We start from the raw sequence: 12,862 nt of genomic DNA, 5'->3' as shown, positions 1-12,862 counted from the left end.
GTGATTTCATGTGATTTCTGACTGTCCAAACTATCGAAAATCAATATTTATACAATCTAAATATGCCAAACATCAGATTTGGGCTTGCAAACTGCACATAACTGTACAGCAGTTGAATGCATTCAATAAACAGGGTCTCCACAAACATTTAAACATACAAGGGCAGTTTCTCAGACATGGATTAAGCCTCGTCTTGGACTACACACCATTTGTTATGAAGATTTTCTATTAAAACAAAAATAGTCTAGGACTAGGTTTAATCCCTGTTTGGGAAACCCATACAACCGATAGTGTGTGTGATTATGGAAAGAAAAATCCCATTCTACAAGCAAGTGGGTAATTTAATTTTGTTTATTGGTCAATATGTACTGGTAATATAAATAAGTTACAGTTCTGCCTGTGTTTGTTTACAAAGCCATGTACACAATCATCAAGCAAAATACGCTCTGGAAAGGCAGAAACTGTTCTCTTTAAAAAAAGGATTCTGTATGTTCCACACGAGGAATAGAAACAATATTAAAATCAACAACTAAGGAAACTGAAAGCTCTACAAAAACCTCAATAAATAACATCACATCTTACGTAGATACATTTACTTACATCAGTACACATTTCCATCACACTAACCTTGAATAAAATCCTAGAATGTGTTTGCACAAACCTAGAAGACAGTTTAAATGTAGGATCTCACATTTTAACATCTATAATTGACACATGGAAAATATATATATATATATTTATATTTCATATAGAATTAAATCGAGTGTATTAATAAACATTTCCTGACATAGTAAATTTAGATACAGATGATTTTTTTTTTCAAAAATGTACATGTGCAATATAAATTCTACTTATAAACATAGCTTTTTTTCAAAAAAACATTTCTGAAGAGAAATTCTGTTATTAATCATATCCATATTTTCTCACCTCCTCACTCACCCATATCAGTGGACAGACTGGCCTCTATAGTTTAGATTCTGAGTAAGTGAAGACTGCTTCTCTGAGCTGCATCACTGATCTCAGTAATCTCATCCCCTATAACAGTAATGTATGCGTTTTAAGTTTGTAATATTACATAAAAGCTTAATATCGTCCCGCTCTTACAGTTCACAATGCTGATGATCAGTGCTGATCAGTTCTTCTGCTCCAAAACTACAGACTGAACCCCCAAGATAAAGCGTTCTTTAATTCTCACCCCTCAGCTTTACTTTAACAAGGCAAGAGTAGGAAAACATTCCATCTTCAACAAACCGCTTCCTCTCCATTCATCAGCATCACTGATACACCCCTAATTCATTGTTGCCAGTCTGTGCTGATCCAAACTGAGCATGATTCAGTTGACTAGCCTGTACAAATAAAGGGCCTTTAAAAATTCCTTCTCAAGGCTAGCTTGTTGAAAAAGCGCAAGGCCTGCAGTTGAACCGAGACAGACCTCTCCTCTCCTCTCCTCTCCTCCTCTTCAAGAAGCCTTAGAAGCAGCTCTCCTTAATTAATACAACTTTCCTGAGTTTACGAAAGTCAAGAACAAGAGACATTTACAAGATAAAAACACTACAGTATGTCTTTAAATATTTCAGGACTCTAGGATGGCGTTTTTTTTGAGTCTTTGGACCCATCTGACAGACACCTTCCTAGACCTGGACTGCCACTTGTGCGAGTCTGGCGGTCTGGTAAAGCCTACGCTGCTGAGAAGTTGGATCTGATGGAGTCTTCTCGTAACTGACGGTGCTTTCCATCGCACGGTTCCCGTCGTGTCCTCCTTTCAATGGTTATTCTGTAATTTTTCCTGAGAAACATAAGAGAATTCATCTTGTTTAGAAGGTAGAAAACTAAATCTTAATTTTTGTTATGGTTACCATCTCTAAAGGAGGGCTCGATTTAAAGTAGAATTTTCACTGTAGGAACTGTAGTTACTATTTTTTTTTTGTTTAAATGTTTAGAAAATGTAGTACGCAGTGTTGGGCACGTTACTTTGAAAAAGTAATTAGTTATAGTTACAAGTTACTTCTCCAAAAAAGTAACTGAGTTAGTAACTGAGTTACTCCACTATAAAAGTAACTAGTTACCAGTAAAAGTTTTTTTTTTTATTCAAATCAAGCAACAGGTGAAGTCAATCGTAAGTTTAAGATTTTTTTATCAACCTCACTGTGATCTATAGTTCTATAAATCCGTTTTCAGCTTCTCCTCCGTGATTGAAAGGCAGCTGTTCTGTGTGTGTGAGGCTCGTATCACTAAACACTAAAATTTGATTTCAAGTCGCGGGCCACAAAATATCGTTCTGCTGGCTGTGAGTTTGAGACCTCTGATTAAAAGTGCTCACTACAGAAAACTGTCTTCCTCTGAGGATGAGCCTCATCCTCCCCTCCCTTGTGACTCGCACACACACTTGCGCCTTTGTCTGTATGTGCGAAGTTAAAAAAAGGTTCATTGAGCGGCTAAAGTAACGTGCAGTAACGGGGTGTCGGAAATGGTAACGGTGTTATAGTTACAGTCAGAGTAATTAGTTAGATTACTCGTTACTGAAAAAAGTAACGGCGTTACTACCAACACTGGTAGTAGGTATGTATTAGAAATAAGGACAAATAAGGACTAAAACCTTTTATAGCCTGGCAGCTTTTAAGTACTTTCATTACATTACAGTGTGTACACTGCATAACAACTACTGTAATGCTGAAGGTACAACGTTATTGGTAACATTTGTTTGCTTTACAGCTGCAGAAAGTTTCTTAAGTTCAATAAACAATGACCACAATTAAAGCAGCAGTCCTTACTATTTTTATCTTTCTTCATCTGTTACATGTTTTAAGAAGAATATAAGACAACTAAGCTATAAAAACAATCATCCATGAAAGAGTCCCTTTACTTATAGTCAAAAGTAATTTAAAACTTAAGTTATTTACATTGTTTACCTAAAAAAGTAGAATGCCAAAAGTAGTGCCGTTCCAAGAAGTCCTCCAACTATTATTCCAGTCGCTGCTGATAAACCTAGTCCACCTGCTTGGGAGAGAAAATGAGGTCATTAGTAATGAATAATAAAACGAAACATATTTAAAAAAAAACTAAGTTAATTTTATGATTAATAAAATTATGATTAATGATTTTATAACCAGCAACTTTGTTCTATAACTGACTGTACATTTAGTGTGAATATGTTAACTAAAATGTGTAACAGCACACAGAGCTGGACTCTAAGACACAGACATTCTTCTGATGCACTATGTCTTACGCAAAAGTTTGGACATCCCTATTCAAATGACCCTTTTTGGATCATTTTTTGAGTGATAATTAGTGCACAGCAATAAAGGGTCTACAAAGTAACACATTTTCCAATGGCATTTTTAAAAAACTGCCATTTTAAAGCAGAATTAGGAAAGACATAGGCTACTCCCACAGTCACAAAGTGTAATTAATGCTCTCAGCCCTCCCTATAGAACACAAAATACCAAAGCGTTTGTTGGAAAGCTGGGAAATACAGAACTGCCACTGAAAGTGAAAGAAGCATGTGGACGGATGCAGTAGAGTCATCTTTTTACAGGTTATTACATGAATATAACACTGGTTAAGCAGCAATACGCAGTTCTGATAAGCGTTGTCCTGCACGCTTCACTAAAGTTACATAGTGCTGTAGTCAGCATGCCCAAAACTACAGAGCACTGGAGAATTACAACGATTTAAAGCGGTTATTTTAAAATGACCATGCTTCAAAATGTTGCTTTAAAACTACATTTTTTTATTAACTATCTGAACTTTATTAATGCACATTTTGTAAAAAAAAAAAGAAAAAGAATGAAATGTGCCATTTTTAAACTGAACTGAATTGGAACTGAACTGTTGCTCATTTAATATGGCATATTTGTTACCGCAATATAATTAAGCAAATAAACAATAATTGGGTAATGAAAAGTATGTTCTCACATTTTTCCTTTCATTTTAACAATATTACACAAATTTTGCACTGGGTAAAAGTACTATATGTTTTTTTTTTCTATTTCTATTAATAAGTTAGTATGTACAAAATATTTGGCAACCAAAACATTCAGGCAAAAACATTGTGTTTTTGTTGGCTTTTTTTTACATAATAAGCATCACTTATCACTTCACTTAACTTTTAGAAAGATATGAGCTGTACAAGACTAGCATAGTAACATAAGCTGAGCTGAACTTAACTTTAGTACTTGTTTCCTTATTGGCTGCCATTCTCTGTGTAAATTTCATGTTGCATGTACACTTCTAAGTTAAATCTATAATTAAAATAGCACTACTTAGGTAAATTTATGATTAGAACAACTCTACTGAGGTACACTTATGATTAGAACAGCACTACTGAGATAAATGTATGATTACAAAAACACTACTAAGATACAAAACAGCACTACTGAGGTACATTTATAAACAAAAAAGCTCTGCTTAAGTGAAATTATGATTGAAATAGCACTGCTGAGGTGCTTGGATAGCATTTTAAATTATAGATTTGTAAATGCATTTTCTTAAAAAAACTAGATCAAATACATTTAGAATATTTTATGAAAATTCTGCTCAGTATTTGCTATTTGTCCTTCAGACAAATGTTTCATTTTGTTCTGTTTCGATGTATACCTCTTATTAAGCCTTTTTTTGGTCTGAGCAAATAAGCCAGACCCAAATCTCTCACTACAAGCCACAGATCTAAAGGTCTTAAAGCAGCAGAGGTAATTTACATGATTCTTTGGGGGGTTCTGGAGTAGAAGGCCGAGGTGCATCTCGTAGAAAGAAGCGTTCAGTGTTGAATCCTGGCAGGATCTGGATACTTTCATTCGTGCCGTAGTAGTTCATAACAGTCTGAGAACACACAACAAGCAAAGAACCACGTCAAACTCAGCATTATTTTTTAAAAGCAGTTCAGTGTGGAGAACCTTTCCGGTTCTATCTAAAATTCTACACGTCACAGTACAGCACAGAATACACTAAATAATGTACACATAACCGGAGGGAGCGGATGTTAATCTTACATGCGCTCGGCTTGTTTATAGAGAGCTGCAGGCACAGTGTGTCTGTGACACTGTGTCCTTCTCATTTCCCTGACTGCACTTACTGCAGTAAACACAGAATATACACACTGAAAAAATGTGAACAGCTTTTTAATTTAAAGTAATAATAATGTACTTAAAATATAAGTGGAATAATAATATATTTTTGATCTATTACTTATTAAGTCTTCAACTACTTGATCTGTATTTCGGCTCTTGCTCATGAATATTCATACATGCAAACATATCGCCTCTGATTGGCTAACAGCACTGCGACACCAGGAGGCAGTAAGACGGACAACAGTTAGTAGCATTTTAAAATAAAGACATTTTTACACTAATAACAGTCTTTACAATGTTATATGTTACTTTACAATGCCCTGTGTAATGTGTAATGCCCTGCTAAGTGCAGTTCAGCCAGTGGATTAAAACCATGTTCACAGCTTAATTTAATGTTTCTCGCACATTACCAAACACAGCAGAGGTAACATTACTAAAATACGCTGCGTGCAGTTTTGTTTCCAATTTTCCTGTCCGGAGGTACAAACCTTGCCACGAACGGTAACAAAAAATTGGTGGGACAATAAAAAAAAAAAATAATGTTGTTGCTGAGGAGTGACGAGAAAACATCCAAATGTCTAGAGAATCCCTGTTCAATTCAGCATTTTTAGTGGTATGGCGTTTTCGTGTGGACGAGGATATTTCTAAAAATGGAGACAAAAACCTCAGTTTTTAAAAATACCCGGCTTCCTGTGGACGGAGTCTGTGTAGAACACCAAATCCACCGGAGATCCGATGTAAACCTATAGTTACACACAGAGGTGGGTAGTCCAGGTTCAGAAAGTATTTAATTTATTTCATGAGTGAATAATAAAACACTGAAGCTGTAAATATGTATTAATTTGCTAATTTAAACTGTTTATTGAATTCCACTTTTTACCAAGAAATGGTATGTTTTCCAAGTACCTCATGTAAAAGACCATTGGGTACAGCACAACAATTGTAAATGTACTAAACATACACACCTACCTATCTTAATTGTACTTCGCTGGTGGTGTTTCATAGTCAAATTCTAAAATCCATTTGTCCTCAGCTCTGAATTACAGGGCAAAGCATAAAACACTGATGTGCTATTTGCACAAATAATACAAGAATGGACTGCCATGTTGTTCCTAGATGGTGTCGTTGCCTTTCTTCAGTTTTGTCTGTAGGCGGTCGCAAGCCAAGGTGGACAAGGCCATGAATACTAATTTACGGGTTGCAAAAACACGGTGCTTTTCTTTGATACACTTGTTTTTCTAATCATTTTCGTTAACAATCTACTGCAGACAATGGAGGTAAAAAAAAAAAGAGTTTCATATGCATCATCCATATACAACTCAGAGGAAGGAATATCTTAAATAAATGCACATTACTCTAATTGTTACACTATGCTGTTGGTATTCTCTATTAGTATAATGTGTTTGATCCCTCTCTCCCTCAATAAAACAGACAGGATGATCCAGTAGTCTTACCTCATAGGTTCCAGTTTCATGGTTTGTCATGCTCATCACAGAGAAATCTCCGTTTCTGTCACCGTTGGCGTCCATAGACACCTGGCCAGCAATGCCTGTGCATCAGAATGCAAGGAATGTGAGAATTAATTAGCTGGAAGAGTCAGACATTCCAAGTTAAACATCAGCAAGAGTCGACAAAATTCCAGGCGGCCGATACAACAGGAAATCTCATCTGCCTCCCGCCGTTTTTGTTGGCATGGTGCGCAGAAATGGTAATTTCATCCCTGCGTCTGTGTTCCCAAATTCTTGACATTTTTAAAATATTATTTCATTTAACTAGGAAAAACATGACCCTGTTCCTGATGATTCCCACAGAACCAAACATTGTTATTTCACGCTCGGTTCTGGCGTTGCGGTCGATGAAAGCAGCTCGGGCAGCAGACGTGGCTGCGCACCTACTATGTAAGTGAAGATTATGAATGAATGTGGGGAGAATACTTGATAACCTCATTATAGCCAATTAAATGTTGTTCCACTGTGAATTCTGCAGTCTAGGATATGAATTACTCTTATTGTAAGCCGTCCTTCTCCACTCTACGCTCATCTTATTTTACAACGTTAACATTTTTAAGAGCAAGCTCAACAAGCAGGTCCTGAAATGTTGTTGGATTAAATCCACAACACATCCAGGCGTGCGGATCGTCTTACCTAACCCTGAACCTGAAGTTTAGTCTGGACATTCAGTCTTAATGGGATTGTCTGTTCATGCTAAATCATCATCATCATCATCATCATCATCATCATGGGGTCGGGTGCATTAATGAACTCAATAGATTTTGTTAATGCTGGTAAAGTAACACTTCACATCCTGAACACTAGTGGGCTGTAGGTATTTCTTTCATATCTCAACTGACCTAAATAAACATGAGTGCAACACATGCAAATTAATAATCATTTTACCAAGTTAAGTCACTATAAGCGGTCTTATTTAGCAATGTTAATACAGTGTTGCTACTGCATAGTTTAGAAGGTAGTTACATTTTATTTTTGTTGTATTGTGCATTATGTATTAAATCTCACTAACACTTTCTTACACCTTCTCCTTCTTCTTCTTTTTCTTCTCTCTCTCTCTTTCTTTTTTACACACACACACCGCTGTACATTTTCTCTTCTACTTGGATTAATTAAAGTGTGTAATCGTTGTTTTAAAGTTGCGATATGCAGGAGCTGTTTTACTGTTTTACCCGATGTAGCCGCATTGTGACAGTATTTATTTCCTTCATTAAAGCTTCCATGTCCAGGCTTCCTCTAAAGCTTTCTGTTAAACTTTTACTCAGTACATTAAAAGACTAAAAGAATGTGAAAAGAATCATAACTACACTATACTATATATTTATTTATACAGCAGTTTCAGTTTAGTTCTCCAGCAGTATTAGCTTTAGTCGCTAACCTGCTAAGCACTAGCTCTTTTGTCATTCAGAGGTGAGTATTATCAGCCTGTAGCCTGCTGCTAACCCCGGCTATCAATGCTGGAGCAGCATTAGCATTACCCGCTAAACGTGCTAAGCACTAGTTTTTTTGCTGTTCGGGGTGAGTATATAGGACTGTTTATAGGAGTGTTTACCGTGGTAAAACATGCTATGTGGCATGAACTGCTAGTTAATATCAGTTAGCTGCTAATGTTCATGCTTAAGTGGAAATCAGGAGAGAAATCTGCACTTGTTAAGGATTCCAGTTTTTTTTACTTAGCTTAGCTTTACAGGTTTTGCCAGTGGCAAGAGAAACATGGCGACACCTCTGTTCCTTACTAGTACTGCATAATGTGCCTTATAATCCTGTGCACTTTATGTATGAAAATAAACCAGAAAATTGATTTTTATTAATTTTTAAATAAGTAATTATTTTTGTCTCCCTCCTAAAACACAGGGAAGTACCAGCCCCTACACTTTTACGGTCATGATTTTCATGTGAATAAAATAATACTGTGAGGATTCGTACAATTATAATAACTTTACAATTATATATACATTATTTAATTATTCTGAAATAGTGTGATTAATTTCAATTCATAACAAAATGTTTTTATACTTTTTTTTTTGCACACAAAAGCAGCATGTTATCTGGATTAGGATTTGGATTTAGGTTTAGAGTGTGCTTTTCTACTCTCATCACCCCAACATTTGACACCCTGGTGCTGATTCACTAATTAAGAAGTTGATGTTGACCTTGATTACCGACGCATTTTTTGCCCCTGTTTACTTTTTCCCATCCGGTTCCATCACAGAACAGTTTCCCACAAAATCAAACTCGTCAGATAGCTTTTCTCCGCAGGAAACACTTAAGCATATATATAAATAACCGCCGGTTAGTTTATATCACAAAAGGTCAAAAGAAAGCCGGAAGGCCAGTTACACAGAATTAACAAATGAAACAAAGGTTTGGAATACACATGTTGTTATTTTAATTTAACCCTTTCAGACATGCACAGAGGGTTTCTATTAAAATATTAGATTTACTGATCTGGACAAATTATTAATCATTAAATTAAAGCAGATTTTGGTATGTGAATAGAGGTGTGCCATATTGCATTGATGCAATAATATAGTCAAAATATTTTAAATATCATTATTACACAAAAATATGCTAAAATATCAGAATATTTCTTTTTGCTGTTAGTAGCAAAAGTAAAATTCACACTGTTCTCATTTCCTATTAAAAATCTACTAGAGACAGATTATATCTAAAACAAATAAATATAATTTATTTCACTTCAGTTCAGGATATATGGAGTGCATTATTAGTATTATTACATGCTGGATTATTGACTTTTGTTACAATCTGATAAAAATCTTATTAAAGCCAAAATATTAGCATGTAAATTTTTATATATTTATACATTTCGTGATATTATTTTAGGGTCATATTGCCCAACCTGAGTAATGATTATTTTTAGATTCAGGGTGATTCTGTGGTGATTTCTCAGTTTAATTATAGTAATTGTGACACATTTTTATTTAATAACAGTAGCAGGCTGGGAAGGTTCCCTTGCTTAAGAGCTATAGTGTTTGGTTTATGTGCTCAAAAATATTAAATAAGCAGAAAAACGTCCACTTCTGTTCAAAACATCACCAATATCACCAGTTACCTTCAAATGTTCTGTTCCACATTCTGTGTGAGATCTCTGTTCCGTTCTTCTTAGTGTAACCGCTTTTCATTGCCTCCTCTAAAGCAATCGCATACAGCAGTAAAGCATCATGGAACCCCTCCATAAACACGTTGACCTGCAAAAACAGGAAAACAGGACTGTTGTTTTCATTTGAAATTGATCATGTAATTCACAACAGGACTGATGTAAGGTCAAGTGTAGGCTTTGGGCTAAAGTTAAGCTTAGCATTAGGTCTAGGTCTTAAATCTAATAGTGCCCATTTCCTGGACATACAGTAGATTATCTCTAATGTTGTTCTAATGGAGAATCACTAACTGAAATTCTTTTCAGTCTAGACATACAGTAGGCTTTATTTGTCTTTGGGAAACCATTGCATGTAGATAGTTTGCGTTGATTATATATAGTATTTAGTGCGAGATCCTCCAACTGATCTATTAAACCTCTGAAATTGAAGTGTTACCAGAAGATCTTTCAAAAAAGCTTAAAAACTCTTTCCCCAAATGTTTTTGTTTTGTCAGGACCAACAACTGTATATAAAATCATGGAGTGAAACGTCTGTCAAAAGTGAAGCCACCACAGGTCTAGCATCTCTGCTTGTTGGTTGCAGTATGATGTGTTTTAATGACAAAACAGCCCATTTTCCATTTCATTTTCTGCTCTAAACTGTTTTTCCATCTCTAATGTCTAATTCCAACAGTTTTTAAAACAGTGTTCTGCTATTTTAAGTTTTTATTTTATTTTTTTCACTAAGCCTTAAAATTAAATTAGTTGTTGGCCAGCTAGTTAGTGTTAGTGTAAATAGACATGCTGGACTTTTGTAGTATTTGCACTAGGTCTTGGTTAACGATCTTGTCAAAGTTATTTTCCAAATACAATCTTGGGGGTTAAACTGGATTGCAATTCTTATTTTTCTTTGCAATAATTTAATTCAGTCATTCAGTATTTAAGGTATACCTCAATTAACTTGTTTTTTTATCACCATAAATCCTTATTTTATTTTTAACCTTTTTTAATTTTTGAATGAAAGCCCCCTAATTTTTGTATCACTACCCCTCTAATGCACACATTGGTCAAAAATGACCCACATTCATTTTCTATGGTAATTCATGGATGGGTTCTATGATATATCTTAGGAATACATTCATTCAGTCATTCAGAATTTAAGGTAATTCTCAAGTAACTTATTTTTGATAATTTTACATCTTTATTTTATTTTTTTGATTTCTTACCTTTTGAATAAAAACCTCAACTCAGTAAACAGAGATAGTGTACTGTATTTTGCTACCCTGCTACTTATTATTTTTGAACTGCATTTTCACTGTTAAAATATTATACTTCCTAGACTAACTGGGTAATCTGTGCTGCTTCTGGTCATTTTCGTTATGCTGTAAACCCAATATAAGCAGTCTAATATATGTTTGGGCTGGGAAAAGACAGGCAGGTAAACCAAATGAGCGTGTGAGTTCTAACTCCTCCTCTGGTCTCTGGTCTGCTACAAAGACACAGACTGGTTGTGAATTAGGGCTGAATTTCTAAGAAACGGAAGAAAATGGATCGAGGGTGTCCATGTTTTTCTACTGTCATTGGTCAGGACAAATTGAAAAGCCTAAATTGAGAGTAATTGGATTTTGTACATACTCAAACATGGAGTGAAGTAATTACACTGTAATGGTGTAATAAAGCAAATGTACACTGTGAATGGAGTTCTAGGAATGTCTAGGAACTCCAGACAGGCTAGACAGTGGTTCAGACAGCGATTAAAGTAAATGCAAGGAAAGTCCATTCAGAGAAACGGATATCGGCCCGTTTCTGTGAATATAACTGATGTTCCATATCTTTGTTGAAGGACATACAGTATGCAACGTTTCAGCTGCTGATGGAAAACCTTCACAACCTCCTCATTACTCTAATACTAATGTGGCAAAACCACACTGGATACTTGGCTGGATATTTAGGCAACCCATCCAACCCATTCTACAATAATACAATAACCGTTATTTCCACCCTACCTACAGTATAATATTCTACAGCCATTCTACACAGCAGTGTGATGATTGAACATTGAACGTGCTAACTTCTCATAAATGTATTAATATTGAAAAAAAAGCAAAAAGCTAACACTAATAGTTGTTTAGCTCGGACTAATGGTCCATTCCTGTGTTACAGCATGTTGCGTGTCTGCTCCCCAAAGCAAACAATAGTAAAACCCCCGGCTTAGTGCTGCTCGGGGGGAGATTCAATAACTGGCGGCTGGGACGGCTGTATATTTACATTCACCTTTGACTGCCTAATAGAAACGGAACAGCAGGAAAAGCTGATATAGTTATACAACTGTTTATATACATATTCTCTGCAAGTGAGAGCCACAGAGAAATCTCAGAGTGTTCTGAAAATAACAAAGCTCACAGTGTTTTCACAGAAAGCACACTGTGCAATTCAGCAACACAATGTATCCGAATGGACATTCCACGATTGAAATATGTCGTGCTTTTCCATTGCGAAACATAAACCTCTGCTGACACTCGAGATCAGGCACTGTTGGTAACAGTTTTTCTAACACCCCACGCACAAACTGCCCGCGTCTCCATCCTCAGATTCTGCTGAGATTTGTAGAGACGCCTTCCAAAACGAGGGGAAAATGTCCCTTCTTTATGGCCTGTCTTGTGGAAGAAACTATAAGAAAACAAAAAGAACAAGTCGACTGTGTCGGGTCCACTCCTACTCGCATTTGAAACAGACACCAGGTTGGCAACGTTCGTGGAGAGGAAACATCTCTGATTCGTTGGGTAAGAGCCTGGGAATCCTCGCTGAAAAGAGGAAATACATCACTGAGCTGTGTGTCATGTACAAGTGGCTAAGGGTCGGTAGCCAGGTTGCTGAGGAGAAGCCAACCGCGAAGACCACACAAGGCTTCGGCTTCATGTGTCATAAGAAAGAGACGTTGAAGCGGGGGGTGACGTCTTCCCTGGAACGAGACCTCTGTCGTGGACCGAGATTTATGTCCTGCTACCTCACAGTTTGCAGCCTGTTTCGATGGAGCCATCACCCTGGGCGACTTTTTTTGCGGGAGGAAAATCACTTTCACGCCTCTTGTGTCTACAGAAGTTTGGGCTTTTGGTAATATACTGACAGCAGGTTTTCTAAAGAACGCTCAGTGTTGCCTAATACAGAAGCTTTAAGGATAAAAAAAATAG

At 36.2% G+C, this 12,862-nt stretch overlaps 1 protein-coding gene across 2 annotated transcripts in view; it reads right to left on the bottom strand.

Annotated features, from left to right (window-relative positions):
• Window positions 1-333: 333 nt before the first annotated feature.
• Window positions 334-12,862, bottom strand: part of npr3 (natriuretic peptide receptor 3) — a 50,311-nt gene continuing 37,782 nt past the window's right edge. The window contains exons 4-8 of one of the 2 annotated variants that reach the window (XM_007250463.4): window positions 9,648-9,783; window positions 6,521-6,615; window positions 4,698-4,818; window positions 2,910-2,997; window positions 334-1,786 (exon numbers count right to left, since the gene is read on the bottom strand). In XM_007250463.4, coding sequence (XP_007250525.3) covers window positions 1,678-1,786; window positions 2,910-2,997; window positions 4,698-4,818; window positions 6,521-6,615; window positions 9,648-9,783 — 549 coding nt within the window. In that variant the 3' untranslated portion in view covers window positions 334-1,677. The remainder of the gene's footprint in view (window positions 1,787-2,909; window positions 2,998-4,697; window positions 4,819-6,520; window positions 6,616-9,647; window positions 9,784-12,862) is intronic. The other variant, XM_007250464.4, reaches the window with a different exon arrangement.

The sequence above is a fragment of the Astyanax mexicanus genome, chromosome 22 (genome assembly GCF_023375975.1).
Source record: "Astyanax mexicanus isolate ESR-SI-001 chromosome 22, AstMex3_surface, whole genome shotgun sequence".
Classification (NCBI taxonomy): domain Eukaryota; kingdom Metazoa; phylum Chordata; class Actinopteri; order Characiformes; family Acestrorhamphidae; genus Astyanax; species Astyanax mexicanus.
Note: the sequence above shows the minus strand (reverse complement) of the source record. Positions and strands in the feature narration are given on the sequence as shown.